The sequence below is a fragment of the Neolamprologus brichardi genome, chromosome 22, assembly GCF_056152115.1.
Source record: "Neolamprologus brichardi isolate AB-2024 chromosome 22, ASM5615211v1, whole genome shotgun sequence".
Lineage (NCBI taxonomy): Eukaryota > Metazoa > Chordata > Actinopteri > Cichliformes > Cichlidae > Neolamprologus > Neolamprologus brichardi.
In genome coordinates, this window is record NC_142124.1 from 34,850,227 (window position 1) to 34,875,330 (window position 25,104).

General features: G+C 47.1%; 1 protein-coding gene across 1 annotated transcript; it reads right to left on the reverse strand.

Moving 5' to 3' along the window:
* Window positions 1-9,225: 9,225 nt before the first annotated feature.
* On the reverse strand, window positions 9,226-24,691 carry sacm1la (SAC1 like phosphatidylinositide phosphatase a). Its single transcript, XM_087834539.1, has 20 exons — window positions 24,542-24,691; window positions 22,345-22,442; window positions 20,445-20,519; window positions 20,242-20,369; window positions 19,545-19,694; window positions 18,847-18,906; window positions 18,742-18,775; window positions 18,565-18,666; window positions 17,009-17,094; window positions 16,761-16,847; window positions 16,611-16,679; window positions 16,446-16,525; window positions 14,888-14,986; window positions 14,679-14,817; window positions 14,440-14,509; window positions 14,282-14,354; window positions 14,117-14,210; window positions 13,485-13,577; window positions 13,350-13,407; window positions 9,226-11,008 (listed from the first exon to the last, which is right to left on the reverse strand). The coding sequence occupies exons 1-20, from the start codon at window positions 24,568-24,570 to the stop codon at window positions 10,872-10,874; spliced, it is 1,761 nt and encodes a 586-aa protein (XP_087690665.1). The 5' UTR covers window positions 24,571-24,691; the 3' UTR covers window positions 9,226-10,871.
* Between the last annotated feature and the right edge of the window lie 413 nt (window positions 24,692-25,104).

Here is a 25,104-nt window from a genome sequence, read left to right on the forward strand (position 1 = left end):
TTCCCTCAGTACGTTACACTCTCTCTCCACAACACTAAGGGGTTGGCAGTCCTTTATAATAAAATTCAGGACTGCCTGGTCCAGAGCAGTCTTCCTAGATGAAAATAATAAAACACATATTAATTAAAAAAAATGATAATAAAGATGTTCAGTGTCTATACAGGCCGACCTGTGTTCATTCTGTGTGTGTTTGTCTCATTTTCATGTTTGGCTCTGTAACGCCGAAACACTGAGGAGGTGCTTTTGTTTGTGTAAGAAAGCAGAACAGATGCAACATTTAACCTGCATCAAATAAATAATTTACACTTCAAGTCACATTGCTGTTTCTTTTCTATTCTGATAGATTACACTGAAACAAAGACAAACTATTACCTTATTTGCAGTTAAAAGATCAAAATGATCCCACACAGCAGAAACATTTCTTTTTCTTTTGTTATGGAGAGATGTGTATTATTATTATTTTAATCTTTGCGAGAGTAATTTTGTGTTTTTTTGGTGGCGACTCTTCCGTTGGCAGATCCGGATGCGGTACCTTTTAAACACAGTTTGGCGCGTTGGCAATGAGCGATACAGCAGCTGTATCGCTCACGTGACTTTTTCTTAAAGCGACGCACCGATACAGGCGTCGGTGCGTCAGTGTTGCTGGACCCATCACTAGTTAGTGCTCCAGACATTTTCATTCAGGTAAGATAAGTTCATATCACTCTTTATAGATTATTAGTGTTATTCTCAATGCGGTCTGAGCTCATAACAAATTAGAACAAACATCCTACTGAGTGATTTTGTAGATTTATGTTCTGTTTATAGAGTTGCTAATTGTTTTTCATTATTGCAGCAAAGCAGCCAATGAAATGGATGAAACATCGTGACTGGGTCCCAGCGCTACACAAGGGGCACTCCGAAATCCCTGCTACAAACCACCATGCTAATCAGATTACTTCTTCCATGTGAGGGTGAAGAGGTGACCCTCCTGGATAAGATGCTGAAGGTTTGCTGCGTTTGGTGAACATGTGCCCCAGTGTGTTAGTAAAACCAGGGAAAATACTCTTGTTAAATACTCTTAAAAGTCTTGTGCTGTATATGTAGAGACAGTAAATCACAGAATGCTATAGAGGGTGATATTATTTAAATGCTGTCATGAGTTTATGTGAACATTTTGTCATTTGTAAACTATAAACAACATGGATTTCACATTGTACCTGATGTGATGTTCAACAAAGTGGTTTTAATTTTTTTTAAAAGGCAAACATTTATTTCTTTATTCAACTTTTGAACTGTTACTCAGTAAGTACACATTCAGCAAATCCAAATTACTTACATGGCAGTGCACTACAGGCACAAAGGTAGAGCCCTAAATACAACATTATTCAGAACAGAACTATGCTTGGAGAAATATTTTCCCATCAGTTGATCCAACTCCTCCACAGTAGCAGGTGGAATCTTTCCTGAGGACGGCTTCTTTTCCCTGTCACTACAGATGGTCTGTTCATGTTTTGATCCAGAGCCTTTTTTGGGCAGATGAAGAGGAGACGTCTATCTTATGGCCAACCTCTGACTGTATCATGGTCACATTACCCAGCAAAACCCAGCATGCAGGTTCATCTGTAACAGTCCTTGTGCCACAGATCAACACTGTTGCCATCCATCCATCCATCCATCCATCTTCATCCGCTTTATCCGGGGCCGGGTCGCGGGGGCAGCAGCCTAAGCAAAGAGGCCCAGACCTCCCTCTCCCCAGCAACCTCCTCCAGCTCATCCGGGGGAACACCAAGGCGTTCCCAGGCCAGCCGAGAGATATAATCTCTCCAGCGTGTCCTGGGTCTGCCCCGGGGCCTCCTCCCGGTGGGCACCTCACCCAGGAGGCGCCCAGGGGGCATCCTTACCAGATGCCCAAACCACCTCAGCTGGCTCCTTTCGATGTGGAGAAGCAGCGGCTCTACTCTGAGCCCCTCCCGGATGGCCGAACTTCTCACCCTATCTCTAAGGGAGATGCCAGCCACCCTTCGGAGGAAGCTCATTTCCGCCGCTTGTATCCGCGATCTCGTCCTTTCGGTCACTACCCACAGCTCGTGGTCATAGGTGAGGGTAGGGACGTAGATCGACCGGTAAATTGAGAGCTTCGCTTTTACACTCAGCTCCCTCTTCACCACGACGGACCGGTGCAGCGTCTGCATTACTGCAGCTGCAGCCCCAATCCGTCTGTCGATCTCCGGCTCCCTTCTCCCATCACTCGCGAACAAGACCCCGAGATACTTGAACTCCTCCACTTGGGGCAGGACCTCATCCCCGACCCGGAGTGGGCACTCCACCCTTTTCCGGCTGAGAACCATGGCCTCAGATTTGGAGGTGCTGATCCTCATTCCCGCTGCTTCACACTCAGCTGCGAACCGCTCCAGTGCGAGCTGGAGGCCCTCACCCGATGAAGCCAACAGAACCACATCATCCGCAAAAATCAGAGATGAGATCCTGAGGCCACCAAAGCGAAAGCCCTCCGCCACTTGGCTGCGCATAGAAATCCTGTCCATAAAAATTATGAACAGAACCGGTGACAAAGGGCAGCCCTGGCGGAGCCCATCACCCACCGGGAACGAGTCCGACTTATTGCCGGCAATGCGAACCAAGCTCTTGCAACGGTTGTATAGGGATCGAATGGCCCGTAGCAATGGGCCAGACACCCCATACTCCCGCAACACCTCCCACAGGACACCCCGAGGGACACGGTCGAATGCCTTCTCCAAGTCCACAAAACACATGTAGACTGGTTGGGCAAACTCCCATGCACCCTCAAGTATCCTCGAGAGGATGAAGAGCTGGTCCAGTGTTCCGCGACCAGGACGAAAACCGCATTGTTCCTCCTGCATCAGAGGTTCGACTAGCGGACGAACTCTCCTTTCCAGCACCCTGGCATAGACTTTCCCGGGGAGGCTGAGGAGTGTGATCCCCCTGTAGTTGGAACACACCCTCCGGTCCCCCTTCTTAAAGATGGGGACCACCACCCCGGTCTGCCAATCCACGGGTACTGCCCCTGATCTCCACGCAACATTGCAGAGGCGTGTCAGCCAGGACAGCCCTACAACGTCCAGAGCCTTCAGGAACTCGGGGCGGACCTCATCAACACCAGGGGCTCTGCCACCAAGGAGTTGTTTAACTGCCTCAGTGACCTCGCCCCCAGAAATTGGCGGGTCATTCCCCTCATCCCCAGACTCTGCTTCCTCCTTGGAAGACGCGTCAGTGGGATTAAGGAGGTCCTCGAAGTATTCCTTCCACCGCCTGACAATTTTCTCAGTCGACGTCAGCAGCGCTCCGCCAGCACTATACACAGTGCAGGTAGAGCACCGCTTTCCCCTCCTGAGACGCCTGACGGTTTGCCAGAACCTCTTCGAGGCAGTCCGAAAGTCTTTTTCCATGGCCTCTCCGAACTCCTCCCACACCCGAGTTTTTGCTTCAGCCACTGCCCGAGCCGCATTCCGCTTGGCCTGTCGATACCTGTCGGCTGCCTCCGGAGTCCCACAGGCTAACCAAGCCCGATAGGACTCCTTCTTCAGCCTGGTGGCTCCCTTCACCTCTGGTGTCCACCATTTGGTTCGGGGATTACCACCACGGCAGGCACCAACCACCTTGCGGCCGCAGCTCAATGCAGCAGCTTTGGCAATGGAGGCGCTGAACATGGTCCATTCGGACTCAATGTCCCCCGCCTCCCTCGGAATGCTGTTGAAGCTCTGCCGGAGGTGTGCGTTGAAGATCTCGCGGACTGGGGCCTCTGCTAGTCGTTCCCAGCACACCCTCACTACGCGTTTAGGTGCACCAGGTCTGTCCAGCGTCCTCCCCCGCCACCTGATCCAACTCACCACCAGGTGGTGATCAGTTGACAGCTCAGCCCCTCTCTTTACCCGAGTGTCCAGAACATATGGTCGCAGGTCTGGTGATACGATTACAAAATCGATCATCGACCTACGGCCTAGAGCGTCCTGGTGCCACGTGCACTTATGGACACTCTTATGTTCGAACAAGGTGTTCGTTATGGCCAAACTGTGATTAGCACAGAAGTCCAATAACAAAGCACCGCTCGGGTTCAGATCAGGGAGGCCGTTCCTCCCAATCACGCCCCTCCAGGTCTCGCTGTCGTTACCCACGTGAGCATTGAAGTCTCCCAGCAGGACAACAGAGTCTCCAGGTGGAGCACCTTCCAGCACCCCCCCCAGGGACTCTAAGAAGGCTGGGTACTCCGAACTGCCACTCGGCGCATAAGCGCAGATTACAGTCAGGACCCGTTCCCCGACCCTAAGGCGCAGGGAACAAACCCTCTCGTCCACCGGGAAAAACCCCAACGTACCGGCAGCAAGCCGAGGGGATATTAGAATACCCACCCCAGCCCGCCGCCTCTCACCAGGGGCAACTCCAGACTGAGACAGAGTCCAGCCCCTCTCCAGGAGACTGGTTCCAGAGCCCAAGCCGTGCGTAGAGGTGAGCCCGACTATATCTAGCCGGTACCTCTCAACCTCACGCACTAACTCAGGCTCCTTCCCCACCAGAGAGGTGACATTCCATGTCCCTATTGCCAGTCTTGGCAGCCGGGGGTCAGTCCGCCAGGGCCTCCGCTCCTGGCCGCCACCCGGCACACAATGCACCCGACCCCTATGGCGCCTCCTGCGGGTGGTGGGCCTGCGGGAGGATGGGCCCATGTCTCCTCTTCGGGCTGTGCCCAGCCGGGCCCCATGGACTAAGGCCCGGCCACCAGACGCTCGCCCTCGGGCACCCTCCCCGGGCCTGGCTCCAGGGCGGGGCCCCGGTAACCCTATCCCGGGCAGGGTAAACTGTTCCCTCTGTGTTTTTTTCATAGGGGTCTTCTGAATCGCTCTTTGTCTGGTCCCTCACCCAGGACCAATTTGCCATGGGAGACCCTACCAGGGGGCAAAAGCCCCCAGACAACATAGCCCCTGGGATCCCTGGGACACACAAACCCCTCCACCACGATAAGGTTGCGATTCACGGAGGAGCAACACTGTTGCTTCTACATTAAACAGAAGAGCAGTGACATGGCTGCAGGTCTCCACGACTCCGGCCTTACAGGTGCAGTGGGCGGCTTCAACCTTCCCTGTGATGCTCACAGTGACCCATGGCTGCAATGCTGGTTCATTCAGTCTTTGAGAGCGCAGGACCTGAAACACACAAAGTTAATTTAAAGACAAGAACTATGAGCCAAGGCCGACATAAATGTGTTTAATCTACTTTATCATAAATGTAACAAAGTGTTTAGAAAGTTAGCACATACATGTAAATTTTCATTTCTTTATGTGTCCATCTATAGAAGGCTGCATGTTAAAGTGTAAATCTGCCTGTTCTCTGTCAGAAACCTGCAGAAAATGAACCTAAAGTATGTAATGCAAGGATGTCATCACTTTAGAGATGGAGAAAGCATAAAGTGACAAATATGAATCACTTAATTTGATAAGGAGATTCTGCAGGTCATTAATCGATGTATAAAACTAAAATAAAATGTATTTTTAGTGACACAAGAGACAAATATGGAAGCAAGATGTGTAATTAGGATTATTTATAATAAACATTAATAAATTATTGCAATTTCTTTAACCATAAAGAATAACTAAATCCTTCAGGACAATGTCACATCAATGCACTGAACTCACTGTTTTCCCTCTAACAGCCTCCACATGTTCTCACTGTAGTTCCCCCTCATGGATGAATTTATGCTGCACTAATCTGAATGTTTGCAGGGAAATCAAATGCATTTTACCCGCAGTACTCGAGCTGACTTACCTTTGTTTGGATGACGGCGTACTCACAACGTGGAGGCTTTAAAAAAGCCAAATCTTGTGCCCGATCATTGGTGGATGTGTGCGTCCAGAGATTTATAATTGTGAAACTGGTTCGCCGTGTACGCGCTGACTCCACAGGTACGAGAATAGATCAGGCTACGTCAACGGCGGTTGGTCTCTGGGGTCTCTACTCCACTGCTGTTATTTCATACGGGTCCACATTTCCAATGCACGCTATTTTCTGCAAGTACGTCTCTTTGCATCCGGATGCAATCGGTCTCTATAACGTCCTTTTTCTTTTGAGCGGCTTTTAAGTTCATAGCACTCTTCCCTCCAACACAGTGTCTGTGTCCCTGTCACCTGGACTCCTCTGTAATATTTATCTGACACTTGATTGATTTTATTTTTCTGTACCTCAGAGTATTGAGCACATTCTAACGTTACATGCGTTTCACACTTCCCGTCTCGTGCTTATTCATCTTTTTTAGAGTTATTTAAACCTGTATGACCAAATCTTACTTTTGAGATCATGTCGTCCTCTCTCTTACTGTTATGACTTCTACAGTGCCCAGCTCTGTATACCATAATAATATCTACCTTGTCCTTCTCTGTCCCCTTGTGCCTGACACGCGTCCTTTAACCTAATTTCTACTATATTTTATATCTACATGACTTCTTCTCGTTGCACCTTTTGCAAACTTACCGGCCTCTTTCCATCTGCACGATATGTTCAGGAATCCATAAACATCGTGTCTAGAATCCAAACACATGACATATACTCAGTAGTGCGCTACCAGAGCCCGAGCAAATCAAATACTTCCTACTGGTGCCGGCTCCACCCAGTTTGCAGTGATCAACACTGCTACAGTTCTCCAGTATAAACATCAGTAATTCTTTTATTCACCACAAAGCTTGTTTCTGGAATAACAAACACAACACCCACTTTATTATCTAACAATTATGCTGCATCAGTGTACATGTCTGTCCACATGTTCTGAGTACTTTTCCCTTATATGATCACATACCTGGCTCTTTGAGTAATGAATGAAATCAGTTGTTGTTTGGTCATATATCCATGGCAGTAAAATTGAAAATGGTTCTGCTGGACTAATGTTTGTTACTAATTCCTGTCTCCTTTATTTTTCCCCTATAATCCAACCAAAACGTCTTATTCGTTCACTTTTTTACTTTTTCTTAAACAAGGTTTAATTATATTCTGAGCTTTATGATTTTCACTGTGTCCCTTTAACTTTGCCCAGTAAGTTAAAGCTATTTCACGTCTTCTGATTTCTAATGGTTGTTCACCCACTCCAACGTGCAGTGTGGACACTGGTGTAGTTTTAATGGCCCCACAACACAACCTCAGCGCTCGACACTGAATTTTATCCAAGTTATTTGACGATGTTTTAGCCGCTGAGCCATAAAGCAGAACTGAGCTAATGAAATCTTTATATAAAGCTTTTGATGCTGTGTTATCTGCACCCACTCGCTGCCTTTTAAACATCTTAAAATATCCAAAACCTTTTTACATTTCTCAGTTATTTCCCCAACATGTGTTGTCCATGTGAGCCTTTTATCAAACCACATACCTACATTTCTAAAGCAATCAATCTTTTCCATTTCATTCCCATACAATCTGAGATTAAACAGCTAATCTACTCTCTGTAAAATCATCCAAACGACTCCATCATCAGCAAATAATGATTGATCTATATTATTAAATCCCTCATTAGGGTTCAGGGTTAGCCTAACCCCTGAGCAGGAGTGCCCCCCCCCGAAGGACCCGTCCCATCCTGGCATCAATCTGTTCCAACTTCTGCAATCCAGCAGAAAGTTCTGCATCATCGGGCAAAGACAGAGACTCAAGAGGAGCTTCTATCCCCAAACCATTCGATCGTAAACCACAACATGAATACGTGTGTATATATCCACTTACTGTATATAATGTTCTTCTCCCCCTCTGCACAGTCGAGCGTGTCAGGATACATTTCACTGCGTGTTGTACTTGTAGAACTATGCATGAGATAAAGAATCTCGAATGCTAACGCCTACCTTCCTGCTAGTTCCAACTTTCCAGCCCCTGAATCTGGACACAGCTATGATAAAAATGCCTCCCCATCATTGACTGGTTCATCTAGAGGCCTTATATTGAGAAACCTTCCTTAAACCGGTGGAAACAGATTCCTGGTCAGTGTCTTCAGAGGCTGAAAGAAGAAGGGGAACTGCATCCAGGAGCTTCAGCTCGCCGAGCCTCAGGTGATCTCAGGACGTCACATGAGAGGGCGAGGTCTCGCTGTGACGTCATCCCCTTTCCCCAGTGACATAATGACCCATGCCTTTGTTCCCACACCATGGCTCATGTGATGACTCAATGGTCAATAGTGTGTCAGTGATCCCTCAGAACCAAAGCCCCCCCCCACCGGGAGTTAATATTCCTCTCGGATGAGCGCTGAAACATCTTCACAGACTCTCTACTTCTGTTCCAAGCTCCTAAGATGACCCTGACTGACCCACAGACACTGGGCAGTGTGATGTTGGTTTTCACTGCCAGCAGAAACAACAGGAATAACTCCAGCTTAATATTTGAGTCCTCTTCTGTACCATAAATCTGTTTTTTAATGGCACAGCTGAACGATGCATTTATTTAAAGGGTATAAATGAGATAAAAACAGAAGCTAACGTTATTATTCATGGTTTCCCTGTCAGAGGGGATTTCTCCCATTACGTTCTGCTAACATCAGTCAAATCAAAAATGCAGAGAAATCATTGAAACCATCTGTTGGTCTACATTTGATGGTCCATGATCCATAACTAACACTTTTCATTAAAAATCACATCAGTGGAATAATTTAACGCAGTCAGCCATGACCTTATTCCTGTTTGTGTATAATAATGTTTTCATTTTGCTCCACAACAGAAATAAAAACAGCTGTGAGGACAAACACGGTGCACTTTATTCACCCTTTATTTTTAATAAGTATTATAGAGATGACTTTCCTGACACATCTGTACTGTAACCTATTTGACTTTTATTTTTATCAGATTGTGTGAAACTGGCCTGATATTGTTTATGTCCCTCCACACATGTATTTCTGCTCAAACACAGCGTCCGCACAGAGGCCTTCACGGCCCACGAACTATTTCCTGTTGCTGACAAACGTAGAACCTTTTTACAGGCTGCTGATTTCATCTTCAATCATCTGTGAGCTCCATTTCTAAACGACGGAGGCCCCAACAAACGTAAACGGAGTAAATGAACCATAAAGGATGTTTTTTTAAACAGACACTGAGTCTGGTCCTAAAACCCTCAGTAAGAAGTACTTTCACCTGATCGGATGCTAATGTGGAACAGAGCAGGACACCAGCTCAGCTCCCGTACGAAGTGTCCCATGTGTCCCTGCTTTCCTTTTATTTCACAAAGATAAATGAAACTCCAGAAGAGGCGCTGTAACATCTGCGTGTTCAGTTTATTAACAAAGATAAAGTCTGGTCCTGGAAGGAGAGTGCTGAAGAAGCACGAGATCATTTTCCACCACAAACAGAGACGTGTTGTTTATAGTCGTACACTCCCAGCTCCTAACATGTGACGATTATCAGCAACAGTCAGACATAAACACAGTCAGCTGTACTTCACAGAGATCGTCTGTGTGGAGACGATGTGCGTACTCAGAGTGTTAAAGATCAGAAGAGAGAATCTTGTTATTTCGTCCTAACGTGACAAATGTTTCTGAAACGTGTTTGTCGCATTTTTCTGAAACATGAAATAAAGAAAACGAGCGCGACTCGCTGCAGAGCCGTGAAAACACACAAACCACACGTTGAGCCGCTGTCACCGACTCCACCGTTGGACAGAAGTACGGATGCGTCAGATCGCTGCAGGGCGTCAGAGCTGCAGCGTCCAGATCAAACCATCGTCTGTGCTAACACAAACGTCCTGGTTGCATACTGTATGAGCTGGTGAAGAAGCAGCTAGACGAACATTTGAGCAGCTACACGAGTGATCTCGGGTCGTGGACACATGATGAGGCGTGACCCTCATCTCGAACGAACGAGGACCGTAACCAAGGTAACGACTGGTTCAAGATGGCGTCCTGGGTTAATGACCAAGAAAGCTGCACCATAAGAATAAATCCACAGAACGTTTTAACTAAATTATTTGGTATTCTCCAACTACAGTAAGAAGGTTACTGTCACACCTGACAGCGTTTGGGAAAAGGTCGTCATTTTTCCGCTACATCCAGAACCAACTCGGAAAACCTGCAACAGCGATGCAGCTGCAGGTCAACCTGAGACCACTGCAGGTGGAGAGGACAACACGACCGCCTGGTTACCGTCCAACTTTGGTTCCTGGCATTCGTTTAAGCTACCGAGGACACGTTTGATCACCGAGCCTCAGCCATGGAGGCCCAAACCCAACGATGACATCGTGCCATCACACATAACACGCTGTAGTGTGCTGTGCTCACCTGCAGGTGGCTCAGGTGAGACCCTCATTCTTGACCCTGTATGAAGCTGAAATGGAGCAAGCCTGTAACACTGAAGCCAAACGTTTACGGCTGTGTTACAGGTGTGCGGCCACAGCTTGTGCTTCCACAGAGAACAAGGTCACCGACGCTTTTCTAAGGTCGCCTCATAGGAAGACAGATCGGCCACATAGTTATAGATTAATACACAAGTAAGGCTCGTTACATTCAAAACTTCCAGAGTGCATACTTTTCATTGCAATACAACATAGGTTTTAATATCTGCATGTTTCATCGCCTCGACTGCTGAAGCTAACGTACGGGAGAGAAAGCACAAACAAAGGGAAACACAGTGGTAGTGTAGTCATGGAAACAACCAACACCAACAAAACCAAGCTAAACCAACGGCGAACTAAAGCCCGGGGACCGAGGGAAACGAAAATAGATGAAGAGCAGGGTACGCAGTGTGTGCAGTACAACTGAAGGTGGTCACATGTGCTGCAGACAGAAGACAGTTTTGTATGAAAATCCAACACGGCGGCGGCAGGTCAGCCTGGACTCCAGACCTGCCGAAGGTGAAGATGAAGAGGTATACGAGCCCGCCGGACCCAGCTCATCCTCACACACACACTTAGTCCATCTTCTCCTTGTGAACCAACTTGGGGGCGTCCACAAAGTCTTGGCCGTTAAACAGGATGATCGTGGCTGTAATTGCACTTGCAGCACCCCAGAACATCACATAAGCCAGGGTCTCTGTCCATGTATCACCTGGAAGGCAGACAGCAGACATCATCATCATTATCATCATCATCATCATCACCAGGAGCACGTTTAGGCTGTTACTCTGTAAACAAAGCAGCTTCTAACGAGCTGCTGTCACTACACAACTTTGATCGGCCACGTGTGCGGTGGATTCTCACCCTGAAATGTTTTGCAGAACAAATTCAAAGCAAAGAATAAAATGATATTGATTATTAACAAATATCAGGAATATTCTTTAAGCTCTCCTTTAAAAGTATGATGCAATTAGTGCAATCGAGAAAAAGACAAAAAAAAGGCGACGAGACTTTATGAAGCTGCAGAAGTCTGGTCCATATTTTCCATGAAGGCTGTAATTGTTGCTCCAACGTGTAGTTTGGGAACTACTTTTACTAAACAGCAACGAAGCTTGTGAAGCTGCTCTGGTTGAACTTAAAGATCTGAGATAAAGTTACCAAAATCCTGAAGATGTTCATTTCACACGAGGCCTGTTTGATGTTCGTATTACACAGTGGAGACAAACACTTAAACAAGCACGACGGCTGCCTCTGATGTAGAAAACTATCTGAAAAGAACTGGATGTTGCACCATCAACATGCATGTTTCAGTGCTGACCGGTTGTGCTTCTTTCCAGTCGTATCGAGACACGTTGGTCCTTTAATAACTTAGAAATCACAAAGGCGCTCAGCTTGGAGACTCTGCCAGGCTATTTAAGGTAAATCCACAGGCAGTAACAAAGATGGATGTAGCTAGTAGGGCTGCAACGATACTCGTATCGATATTGAACCGTTCGATACAGTGCTTTCGGTTCGGTACACATATGTATCGAACAATACAACATTTTTAATTTATTTTATCAACTTTTCTTCTGACAATGCTGTCTGTGTTGAGCGCTCAGTGGATCTGCGCTCGACAGTGCAGCCTAGGCGGAGTAGTCGAACGCAGATTCACTGAGCGCAGCACAAGCTAGCAAGACAGAAGCTAAGCTCGTTGCAACATGGCAAATTGAACCTCCCCCACCCTCATTCAGATCTGGCGTTTGGAACTATTTTGGTTTTCATGTGACGTATGACCCTGAAGGTAAGCGTGTCATGGACTAAAGTAAAACAGTATGTTGGATGTGCCAGCAATGCTCAATTACATGGGTGGGAAGTAGCTCGTTAGCGCAGTTAGCTCGTTAGCGCAGTTAGCTCGTTAGCGCAGTTAGCTCGTTAGCGCAGTTAGCTCGTTAGCGCAGTTAGCTCGTTAGCGCGTTGGCCGTCCAGCCCCACGCACGGGGCGATCCGCGGTAGCTCGTTAATGGAGATTTGCCGTGTTGTGGCGTTAACGTCATTTCAGATTAACGCTGACAGCACTAGTGGGAACACAACGAACATGACTGCACATTTACTCCGACATCATCCTAGTGCAAAGACAAGTGGAAGCAGACAAAAACAACAAGCACGCATGCTACAAACTTTAGCCGAGTCATTTAGACAGCCGTTAGCACATGATCCTCCTTATGGGGACCTGATATGTTTAATATGCTGCTGAGAATATAGCCCAGAAGAAGCGTACAGTAGAGCTTTTATTTTGGAAAGAGACATTTCTCTGTAATAAACTCTCTTTTCCAAAGATGAGTGATTCCTCCATCAGATAGATTTATTTATTACTTTGTTGTTTCAGCAACATTAAATTTAAAAACTGTACTTTTGAGTTAAAATATATATTTATAATTTTAATAAATGACAAATTAAAAAAGCATGAACATTTTTTTTTGTATCGAAAAAATATTGAACCGTGAATTTTGTGTATTGTTGCACCCCAAGTAGCTAGTGTGACGTCGCCTGAGTATCACTTTGATGGTGAGTGTTTACATTGTTGCAAGCAGCTGTGACTGAGGCTGACCTCAGCATGATGATGGCGTCCATCATTGGAATTTATCTGTTGGTCAGGGTGCTGTTTTCCAAAATAAGTCTTTTTGCAACCAGCTGTGGCTCAGGATGTGGACGACCAATCAGAGCATGAGCAGCTCAATCTCCAGCAGCTTTTGCCTGCATGTCAAAGTATCCTTGGGCATCCATGGGAGAGCCTCAGTGTCAGGTTAGAAGTGAAGGGCTTCAAAGCGCCCAGAGCACATACATCAGCCCTTGATAGCCATTAAAATAATGCAAGTTTGGGTCAAGCTGCATGATCTGAAAACTACGTCCATCATTTATACCATCATAGTTAAACCCTGGATTCATCTCTAAGGCCTGGGAGTTACACTCAATGAGCTCACTCACTTCATACTGAATAAAACATAAATGTTTAGGAGCTGGACAGTGCTCGTCCACACCAAACAGGATTAAGGATCAGCAGTTGTACATACCAGCCATGAGAAGACAGACAATGCACATGGAAAATGCCACCAGCATAATGATGGGCAGCTGCAAAGATAAAAACACGAGTTAGTCACAACGTCCTGCTGCTGGAGACGACAGGACACGGTGCTGATAGTACTGACTGTGAGGAACTTCCAGTCCTTTTGCACACGAAGCGGAGTGGGTCCATCCGACTCGTCGACAGCAAAGTTACCCAGGAACAGGTCGATGGAGTCCTGAAACAACGCACATGCATGAATCTGAACTGGCTGCATTACACCTCATTTCTGCAACAAATAAGACCGAAGCAGCAGTTGTATTTAAGAAGGCCAGTCTGTCGTTAACCAGTGCGACCCTCCATCCAGGGTCACGGGGGGTGGGGCTATCTCAGCAGTCTCATGGGCGCTGTTACCAGTCTGTCGCAGGGCTAACAGATATTCACACCTATGGGTAACTTCGTGGGGACAGGTTAACTGGAAACTAACTGTGGACTGTGCATGTCTGCATGTCTGTGGACTGTGGGAGGAAGCTGGAGAGAACATGCACACAGGAAGACCTGCTGGAGGACCTGAACTCAGGACCATCCTGCTGTGAGGCAACAGTCATTTATGTGTTTCCATGGAGAACTTCCTGCTCGTCTCAGAGTTCAGAGTTAGCGATGTCTCAGATGATGCTGTTAATATTCTACACCGAGTCCGAACTTTTTCAGAATCGAGACTGAAACGGTCTGTTGTTCTGACACTGAACATATTTAAGTGTGCAGTAGCTTTCACACCTGCCTGAATCCATCAGAGAAGTTGTTTTTGTAATAACGGATCATCGAGTTCCAGCCGTCCATCAGCAGCCCCCACCTGGTCCGCTTCCCTGTCCTGAAACAGATGAACTCCAGTTAGCCAGCAGCCATCAGAGCTGAGCACGTGTCAGTGTGGTGCTACGGTACCTGGTGAAGTCTGTTTTTAAGGCTCCGGTTCCTGCGTACTGTACAGCGCATGCATTGGCATTGTCAGCCCATGCTGGTTAGAGAGCACACACACAAAAACAACATGAGGCTACAGTCGATCACACGGCACATGCAGCTGTGCTAACAGAGCGTCCTACCGTTCTTGTAGATCTTTTCAAACTCGGCCTGCTCTTCGATGCGCTGCCCCACGTTCAGGACGCCCATCCTCTGTGGAGACACACCAACAACACCTGTGCACCTTCCCAAACTGGCCACCAGCTTATTTCATGTACAGTCTGCTCTCTACGCTAAAACCATTACAAACCCATGGGGCAGACGTGCGAGCGCAGCGCCGTCCTGCAGCGTTACACCACACAGCAGCTGTGAGCTTAAATACCTGAAGCTGCGACTGCAGCGAGCGGCGAGCCAGCAGGCTCTGGATGACGTTGGTCCGGTCCAGGCAGTCCATGCAGTTACTGCGGAACACGCCTTTCTGCTGCGCTACCGTCTTCCCCTCCGAGTTCACCATGAAGTACCTGCACACGCACACGCTCGTCATCAGTGAACGGCTCGACAGCAGCAAAGACCAGCTGCTCATTTTATTACCCGTATTCCTCCTGTTTGTCAGCAACAGCATCCACCAGGATCTGGAGACGGTCCCACCGCATGTGGCTGCACTCTTTGTGGAAGTCGAAGGCTATGTATCTGTGGACAGCAGTGGGTCACACTGTAGGTTATAGAGGAGACGACTGGAGGGCAGACTGCTTTAAAAAACAAGACGAAGACTTTGAAAGCTTGTCTCAGCACACCGACTGAAAAGGTTTGTAGAACAGCTAAAACTGCTGTAGCACCAGTGTCGTTCTTATCTCTGCAAATAAAGATTAATCAATAAAACAGTTTATCAAACACTTTTGATGAGGAAGGTCAAACTGCTGCACCTGGTTGGTTAAGGTAACGGTCAAGGTTATTATCGTTAACGAAAACTAACGAAATAACGAAAACTAGAAGTGAAAAAACATTTTCGTTAACGGAAATAAAAATAAAAACAAAAAAAGGAAAACTAACTAAAACTATAATGAGTGTTCACAAAACTAACTAAAATTAACTGAATTTATAGCAAAAATGTGTTTAGTTTTCATTGATGTGTGCGTGTCATACAAGAGTCAAGGGTGAAAATGAAGTTTAGTTTCCAGGTTTTTTTCTTGCTGTGTCTCATTATGCCAGCAGGTGGCAGCACGTTAGTCGAGTCGTCTGTGTCGCTGCTCCGTCCACGCGCAAAATCATGTCAGGAAAAGTCGGGAGCCAGAGTCCAATTTGGGATTACTTTGAATATGACTGTGTTTTGGATAAAGCAAGTGTCTTGTAGTGGAAACAGACAAATTATGAGGGACATTTCTAAAGGGAAAAAATCCCACAAACCTTAAAGTGCACTTGAAAAGCTCACACAAGAAGGCTAACCTAGCTTACCTTCTCAAGGTAAGCTAACCTAGTTAGCTTCTGTTTTCTGGGGGATGTCAACCCTCATCCCCAGAAAACAGAAGCTAACCCCAGGCAAGGCAGCGTGATGCATCCCGAGACAACAGGACGGGGATATCTACACAACTGTGAGTCAATTACCTTCAAAAAGTTTATCAATTCACTTGAACCAAAATTACGAACACCCGGTGCTGCGAGAGTTAATAGTCTCATTGGGGCCAAGATATACATTTTATAGTTGCCTGGTATCAATGGTTGTTCATCTGCCTTTATTTATTTATTTATTTAAAGAACCCATAGGTGGGAATGTGAGTTGTCTGTCTCTGCGTGTTAGCCCTGCGACAGACAGGCGACCTGTCCAGGGTGCAGTATGGTAGCTGGAATAGCAACATACCCAAGGATGAGCAGAATGACTGATATGATGAAACTGGGATTTTGTTACACTTAATTATTACAAACACAACTAAAACTATAACTGAAACTAATCAAAACTAAACTGAAACTAAGGATTTTCAAAAAAATAAAAACTAAACTAGCAAACAATTGGTAAAAACTAATTAAAACTGATATAAAATTGAAAATCTGAAGTCAAAACTAAATAAAAATAAAAACTAATGAAAATTGCAAAACTATTAAAACCCTGGTAACGGTGACTCAGTGACCAGTAAAGACACAGGGCGACACTTACTTGAGCATATCATTATTCATGCCAGACACCATCCTATCAAAGGCCTGCTCCAGCGGCTTCTCCGAGCCCTTCTGATTCACCTGAGCAGGAAGGAGACAAACAGACTGGTCAGACTGGTCTCCTGAGTGCTTCCAGTAAGTGACTGAGGAAGTGAGGACGGCTCACCAGGTTCAGAATCGTTTGCTTCCCGTAGATGAGGAGCTGAGAGTCAAAGTGCCTCTGGAAGCCGTCCATCTGTGCAACATTTCCATCACGTTAGCACAAGATTTCCATTTCACGCGATTGAAACGAGCGTGTGCAGAAAGATCAGCTTACATGATTGGTGGTTTTGCTGATTATAGGTTTGGGTTTGTATCTGAGGTTGGGTCTCTGACTCCAATAAAAGGGCATCGAGCCTCGTGTCTGGTTGTTGCAAAGAAAAAACATCCATCCGTTCTCATCAGGGTCGCAGGGGGCGGGACTCTGCCCAGCCGCCACAGCTAACGGTGACGCTAACACATCTAATAAATGATCCTCAATGCAAACAGTAAAAACAGCGATGATACGATGAACCCTTAACGTACCTGCACAAATGAAGCCTTCGCTCCCTCATACAGGACGATCTGCTCGCTCTCCACAAAGTTAGCAGCGTGGCCTTCAGAGTCGATGCCTGTGGACACAGACACCGTCAGCACTCAGAGGCACCGTCTGCTCCTGTGCAGAGCAGCATGGTGATGCTGCCACACAGCGCCACACAGGGCGCCCTCCTTTACTGTCCACCGCTCAGCACAGGCTGTTACATAGGGGTGGGTTTTTATAATCGATGTATCGATTAAAATCGATTCTGGCTTGGATAACGTGAAATCCATTCATTAAAATCCTGAATCGATTTTTTAATATGAATTTATTTTGCCCGAAACGCCAGAATCCCTGGTGAAATCTCACAAAATTTCAACAACCACCAAACAGCTAAGACAGTAAATGAGAGCAGGAACACGGATTCTGCACAGAGACGTAAACACACAGCACAGACCTGTGGATCAGAATCAGTGAGATGTCGCCTTTCTCACGGTCGGGGCTGAAAGCCGACAGCTCGCCGACTCTGATCTGTCGGCCGGTCCTTTGTGTTCACGCCCTTTATGCGCTGATTCCAAAGCTGTTAGTTTGATGTCTTTCCAAACTAGCTTCACATAAACATCGTCATGAATTCACTCTGACTTTTACTGTTTTGCTTCCACCAAATGAACAGCTCTCCCTCTCTGTACTTCAAGAACAGTTTCCCGTCTAAAGATTTTTTCTTCATTATTCGCTTGCTTGTTACACACAAGTCTTTACAGGCTGTCGGCCGATGGTTTTTTTTCTGGTTTTACTTACTTCCGAAAAGAAAACCTAGTTTCTGCCGTTCAATACTGAACAAATTTAAACTTTTTAAAATTATACAAAATGCAAAACGCTGTGTCTCTAATAAAACCGCTGTAACTTCAGAGGTGATGTTCATATGTTGATTAACGGTTTTCTTTCGTTTTTGATGTACTGCAGAATATTTTTATAAAATCCCAAAACAGGAAAATCACCTTCATGTTTTTCTGTGTTTTATCTTCAGCTACTTTGACACAAAGGCCTCTGCTGTGACGCTCACACCTTTGATAAAGTCTTGCGTGTGTCAGCTTCCTTTTTATAGATATAAAAATATGTAAATTCACTGATCTGAATTATAATATTTCTGACTGTCAAAATTTCCCAGATTCAAATCGAGTCGTGGATCGAATCGATTCAGGACCTTGTGAATCGGAATTGAATCGATTCTAGAAATCAGTGACGATACCCAGCCCTACTGTTACACTGGTCACATTAGTTTGAAACCATGAGGTCAGGAGGTTTGTGCAAGTAACCCCTGAGCTGCAAGCCCAGGCTGGACAAAGGTTTCCTTCTTCGTACTGACAGTTTATAAGGAACAGCCAAGCAGCCAACATCAGAGGAGGATGCACCAGTGCTCAGTATGGGACAAAGAAGGATTAGTTTGAACTGCTTATGCAAAGCCCCTCTAGGGCACCCAGTGAATAAAAGGATGGTGTGAACATGAGCAGAGCAGGTGCTCTTTCAGAAATGAGACGACGCCTCAGCGCTCCGAGGCTTTTACCTCTCACGTAGTATCTGACGCCAGCACGGAAGCAGCTCCTCCTCGATATGAGGATCCACTCAAAGATCTTCCCGTTTATACGGCACGGCTTCATGACGATGACTGAACCGGCCGGTCAAAGAAAAAAGGCTTCGCTCACGAGTTTATGAAGACAAAAACATTCAGTGCAAAGGATACATCCATGGATGACGGGGAGGGCGAACTTGTGAAGCTGTGGAGAGACAGTGAAGGTCAGTGATTAAGCACAACAAGCACAAACACACATCAGTGTAGTGAGGTCACCTCGGGCTGCCCGGCCAGCTCCCTCAGCAGGTTCCCGTTCCACACAAACCTCTGATCAGCCTGGAAATGACCACAAGCATCACATGAGAAAGACTTCACACTAATGTTGCATTTAAGGTGGACACAAACGTCAAACTAAGGATGTGCGATGTAAAATAACTAAAACACTACTGTGAACACAGAGAAATAAAAACCTCGAGCAATAAACAAAATATTTTATTTTGAGAAATCTTCTGTCTCCCTTTAGCGTCTCCACGTCTGCCTCCATCTCCTCCCAGCACGCTCCTGTCACTTCACCCTTCACTGCCTCCTCTGAGGTCTTCCTCTGCATCTTCATCCTCCTCCGTCCGATAGATCCGCCATCACAGCAGGTTGGAAACCCTCCCTTTCACAAACCAGCCCGACACCAGACTCCAGCCGCTCCACCCTGCCTGCACTGCTCTTCACCTCTCTTGTGCTCCACCTGTTGCAGTGGATCGTGTCACAGCTCCTGCATGTTCCCTCACTCCGTCACGCTCATCTCCACCTCACCTGCTCCCTCAGAGCGTCACATCTGTGTCTCAGCTTGAAGCTACACTGCTGTCATTGTCACCTCTCTCATCAACCATGACAGACTTTATTGTCCACCAGACCCATTCACAGTCACCTGTCTGTGCTACACATCGGCTGCTAACAGCTATTAAGACGACATGTTTCACCCTCTCAAGCAGACTCATCTCCTGGAAGTCGGGGCTGGTGTTGGCGAGCCGCTGCAGCGTGTGCGTCAGGTCGAAGTCGGTGCAGAAGTAGAAGCCGTCCGTGGTCAGCACGTTGTTCAGCATCGAGAGGAAGGTCTTATTCTCCTGAGACTAGACAAGGAGAGACACGTTTAGATGGAAGACTCACGACAGGTCACTGCTGCATGTCAAAGTCTACAGTGTTAGGGAGTCAGCAGCAAACGTGACATTTCAGGACATTTCAGCTCTGTTTTTAAAACAGCAGCATGTCTGTCTCTCTTACAGGTCATCGAATCAGGTTGGGCTCTGCTTTAGCCCGACGGCGTTTGGGGCGCCGCCAGTTTTTCTGAATCGCTGCATCACAGCTGAGCTGATGTCAGAGCAAAACTACTCACTGAAACAGAGTTACTGGCTCACCAGCGTCTGTTGCTGTTTCTACACTGACTCACAAAGTTTGTGTTGTTTCAGAACAAGAGGTCCTATTAAAATGAGCAGACTACAGCAGCACGGGCTGCGTCACCAGCCGTGTGCGTGGATTAATCTCACTCAGTGGGCACACACAGGAGAAAAACACAGAACATGCAGGATGTTTGCTGCACACGAGCGTACGACGTATGCTTGTTAATTTACCACAGCACGTTTGCATTTCCTTGGGGATCAGTGACCCGCTCTTACTGACCTGTATCTCAGACAGGTGCAGCACCGTCTTCTTATAAGAGATCACGTCGAAGTCCGCAGCCTTCCACACGGCGTGGCCCAGAAGGCTGCCGACGTTTCTCTTCCTGGTGATGACCACGAGGTACATGCCTGCGGTGGAAGCAGACGTGTTTCACCGCACAGCTGAAAGAGCAGCTGGGACACAGTGACGTGTGTGCTACATACCTGCTACCAGCCGGATGGTTCCCATGATGCCACAGATGGGCCTGGTGACTGCAGAGGGAGGAACGTCCTTCTTACCTGTGACAGGAACAAAAGTCTGATTCTGCGTCTCAGTTAACGTGGCCGACATGGGCCTGAACACACAAGGCTGCAGCTTCACTGCAACATCTGACCCCCTCCCAGCCTGTTGGATGGTGGGGGGGCTGTAGTGTTTCACAGCCTATGTGAGGCTTCTGTTTTCTTGTTAGTAACTTCCTGTCTTTATGACCCTTTTGGTGAGCAGGTCACACAAACCCACCCCCAAACACAAACACACTCACGTGCGCACACACACACACACACACACACACACACACACACACACACACACACACACACACAGTGCCTGACACCATGGGGGGGAGGGGGGGGGGTTACAGTGGGTGTTTGTAAACTGTGTCACAGAAATAAGAGGCTGCAGGGGGAGCTGGTTCTCTGCAGTGGTCTGACACTGAGGCGCTGCTTCCTCTGCTAACTTGTGAAAAACTGGTTGAGCTGCTCGTCTTGCTTCGTTAACGTTTCTGAACCAGCGAGGCCTGTGGAAGCGCAGACCCAACAATTTGGTTCAGTGCTCGGTAATTTAGCACGATCTTCAGCAGTCTGATAATACAGAATATTTAATCGTCTCCACTCTGAAGTCTTCTCTAGAAGAAGACAATTTGAGCTTGAACCAGATATGAGACGAAGCAGAGTCAAGAATGTTTGGACAGCAGCGTGGTTCTAGTGTTCAGGAATCAAAGTTTCACCTGCCGTCCTGCTTCAAACAGAGTCTGGAAAATCCTGCAATCATTAGTTGAACTTTTCAACAGTGCACAGAGGGAGCGCGCACACTTTTGTGAACATCCACGTTTACTATTCCTTCTGCACGGATACGATCCATGTTCAGGCCAACAGGCTCTGACCAGGTTTACCTGAAGTCCTCAGGTGTACCTGCTGTAGCTCGAGGCTCACGAGAGGAGACACAGAACTCCAAACATGGACAAACCTGAGTTTGATCCATGGAGGACGATTCAGCGAGGTCCCGGGTTAAAGTGCAGCTTAGACGGGAACGAATCCTGCACGGGAAACCAGGCCGTGATGTTTAAATGGATCCAGTTTAAAGTTTCAGAGCAGAAATAAACGACGCACTGAGAGCTCAACTCAACTGGTTATATAATTATATTCAATCCAAACGTTCACTTAACTGCTCTGTGTGCTGATCTCTGACACTTTGTAACTTTGTTGCAGTTTACTGTCAATTTACTGAAAACTGTTATTGTTGATCCAGCTAAACAAAGAAAGGCTGTGTTGAACTGGCTTCACAGTATAAATGAATGCAAACATTATATCTGAACATCCATGATGACAACATCAGACCAGAGTTTGGAGCGTTGGAAAAGCAAAAACCCCAAAAGCAGCTTATTTAACACAATCTGCAAACATGTGCAGCACAGTCTTGTTTTCATGGCAGTAATGCAGTTGGACCGTCTTTGCTAGTTTTAACGTCACCTCGTTTCCTTTATCTTCCCGTATGGGGACGACTAAGATGGACCGATCGCACAGAGCGTGTCAAGAGTTCATCTTATGCAGTAGACGGTCTACTTCCTGTGAGGACGGGCTCAGGAGTGCGGCTGAGCTTAGCTTGGACAGCAGTCCTGATGCACACACACACAGTGGACTAAGCCTCTTATATCCCTGTAACAGTGACATGTAGTTACTGCGTGCAGGCTAACACTCTTGAATCGTGTAAACACCTGGTTTGTTATTCTCATACATCTGAGAACGTCAGGAAGGTCTTTACATGTGATTAGCTAACAAACTGACGCCTCAACGACAGCGCCCGGTCTTTGGATCATAAGATGCTCAGCACTTTCGAACAGCCCACCTGTGAGGGTCATCTCGTTCGAGACCCTGTCGATTGCCAGCACAGCATCGGCGCCCTCATCGCAGGCCTCGATGAAGAACTTCTCGGGGGTCGTGTGCCTGGGGGAGGGAAACGGGAGGAAAGAGGACATTTTCAGTCGCACATGAAGATACAGCCAGGAGGTGTTTAGTCAACAAATAATGTCAATTATTCAACAGCATGAACTGTTAATGCTGATTATACTTCAATCACTCAACTACAACCAAAGATCATTGATCAAACACGACCCCGTCGGTCCTTTAGTGCTCGTTTTCTTTGTCACGTGGAAACAATATTTCTGCCTTTGTCAGCTGAAAACAAACTTGTCTGACGTCATCTTTCACTCTACAAAGCTCCGATGCTCGTTTGTGACGGACACTTTCCCACTTGTTTAATTAAATAATGACAAACACGCTGGCAGAGGGACTCCAGCCATCTTCCTCTTAAACAAAAGCTCAATGTTACCAAAGCCTACGATGCCCAGAGCACGATGTTGTGATGAACCAGTATCAAATACAAATATCAACACTAAAGATTTATGCTGTGTATCAGCAAATGTTTCAGTGAACTTTCTAAATGCAGCAAACTGAGGCTTTTATTTAAAGCGCAGACTGTCAGCACCCACACTCTGTACGATGGAAACCTGAGAGGAGAGCACATCTGCAGTCTCATGTTTGCTCTGTGACCCCGGGTCACCTCCAGAGCAGCACACAGGTTCAGACTGGACGCTGCTCTGGTTTGTCCTGAGGTTTAAACACAGCATCTGCACCTACGCACACTTAAGAAGGTTTCAGGGTCACTTAATGCTGCCATAAGCAGAGATATGCTTTGTGATTGACAGTCAGTGCAAAACCAAGAACAAAGAGAACAGAAGAGACCGAATAAGGTCCCACAGCCAGGAGCCACAGCGTGGACAACAGGCGGGTGTGAATCAGGACAGGTTTCATCTGTAGTCCTTGAAAGCTATGCCATCAGAAGATCAATAAGACACACACACAATAATCAGGTGGTGAACGTGACCCCATGGTGGAAAACACAGAAAATAGACAGAGTACTGTTTAACCGTGGGGGGGGGGTGAACTCTGACCCCCACCAGAGTGTGGACCAAGCAGGAAACGAGTTTTCAAACAGCCGGTTTGGTTCCAGGGTAACTTTTTCATTTGTCAGTCAGAATGAGCAGTCATGTGATGAGTAACACGTGACTGCAGACTGGTCTGAATCCAGGCCCGCGGTGCTGGGATCATGCATCAGGTTAGGGTGTACCCGACACCGTCTCTGTACCCGACGCCGCCTCTGTGCACGACACCGTCTCTGTGCCCGACACCGTCTCTGTGCCCAGAGGCACCTTAAACACTCAGGGTTAAATGAAAAACTATTGTCAATAATAACTGGACAGTTATTTACAAATTACCAACAACTGTTAGGTCTTCATTTGAAGAGATGCTTTGTCAAAGTTTTTGTTTGTTTTGCATTTCCCCAGTTAGATTATGCCGGTGCTCACTGTACACTCAATGGCCCAAACTGTCCATTTATCTAACATGTGTGACGTACTACAGGTGTGCCTGGTTACCTGCTCCGTGTTGGGAAAGGCTGAGGAACACCCAACACCTTCACTCGTGTCAGTAAAACACGCTGCAGGTAGAGGCAGGACCGGCAGGGCTGGGTACTCTAAATAAAGGGCATGATGGAGGGTGTGCCGGGGCTGAGCTGTCAGCTGCCGCGCGGCTAACGTCACATGTCCGCGTTTATCAGGCTCGCTTACAGCTGAGTGACTTTCACAAGTAAATATAAAACGTCTAAAAACGCGTCGAGGAGCTGCCAGCCGCGCAGTGCCATTACAGCCGGAGGGAGCAGCTGTGCAGCAGCTCGTTGGGTGAATGAAGCCTCCCTGAACACCAGCCGTCGGCGCTCTCACCCACGGCCACACTGCGGCCGGCTGCACACAGCCACACTGGTGTTCATTATGAATGAGAGAGAAAGCTGGCTGGTTCCTGCTCCGCCGGCCGAGCCTGTCAGCAAACTTCAGCCGCTGTGTCATCTACCCCACCAGCACCGCCGAGCCCCCGCAGCTGCTTCCCCTCTCACGGACAGCCGCGCGTCTTACGTGTCTTTAACCGGAGCTGTGAGCAGAAACGCCGCAGACAGAAACACTACGCTGTTCCGTGTGAACACTACTTACAAATTGTATCTCTCGTAGCAAGTCGCCATCTTCGCTCCTTCTACCCGACCTCAGTGACGACAGCAGTGCGAGGACCTGCAGGCGTTGCCAGATACGAGGCGTGAAACACAGAGCAGGCGCGGGGCCTGAAGTGCACGTTTTTCCTGCCAAGCCCAGCGAACCTGGCACCCTGAGACAGACGTGGTGGTGGGTGGTACTTGTAGTTTAATCCGGTTGGGTCGCTGCAACTGTGACTGGCTGCGTGAACAATAGCCGCACGTCACGTGGTTCAGGGTTAGTCGGACTTTTACACCTGAGTCTTTTTCTTCTGTAAAAGTCTGCATTATGGACCACACGAATAACTTGTTTCTACTTCACGGTTTAGATTTAAGTGCAGACAGCTGAATACACAAATACACACAAACATGGCTCAAACTTCCTGTTTCTAACTTAATTCTTCGTGTGTGGGTATCAGATGAAATCAGTCAGTGTAGTTTGCCATTTTCATTAGAAAAATAGGTTTGGTGCAGCAGGCCTCCTCCTCTCACCAGTAAAGCCCTTTCACTGAGCTTTATTGGTGGCCT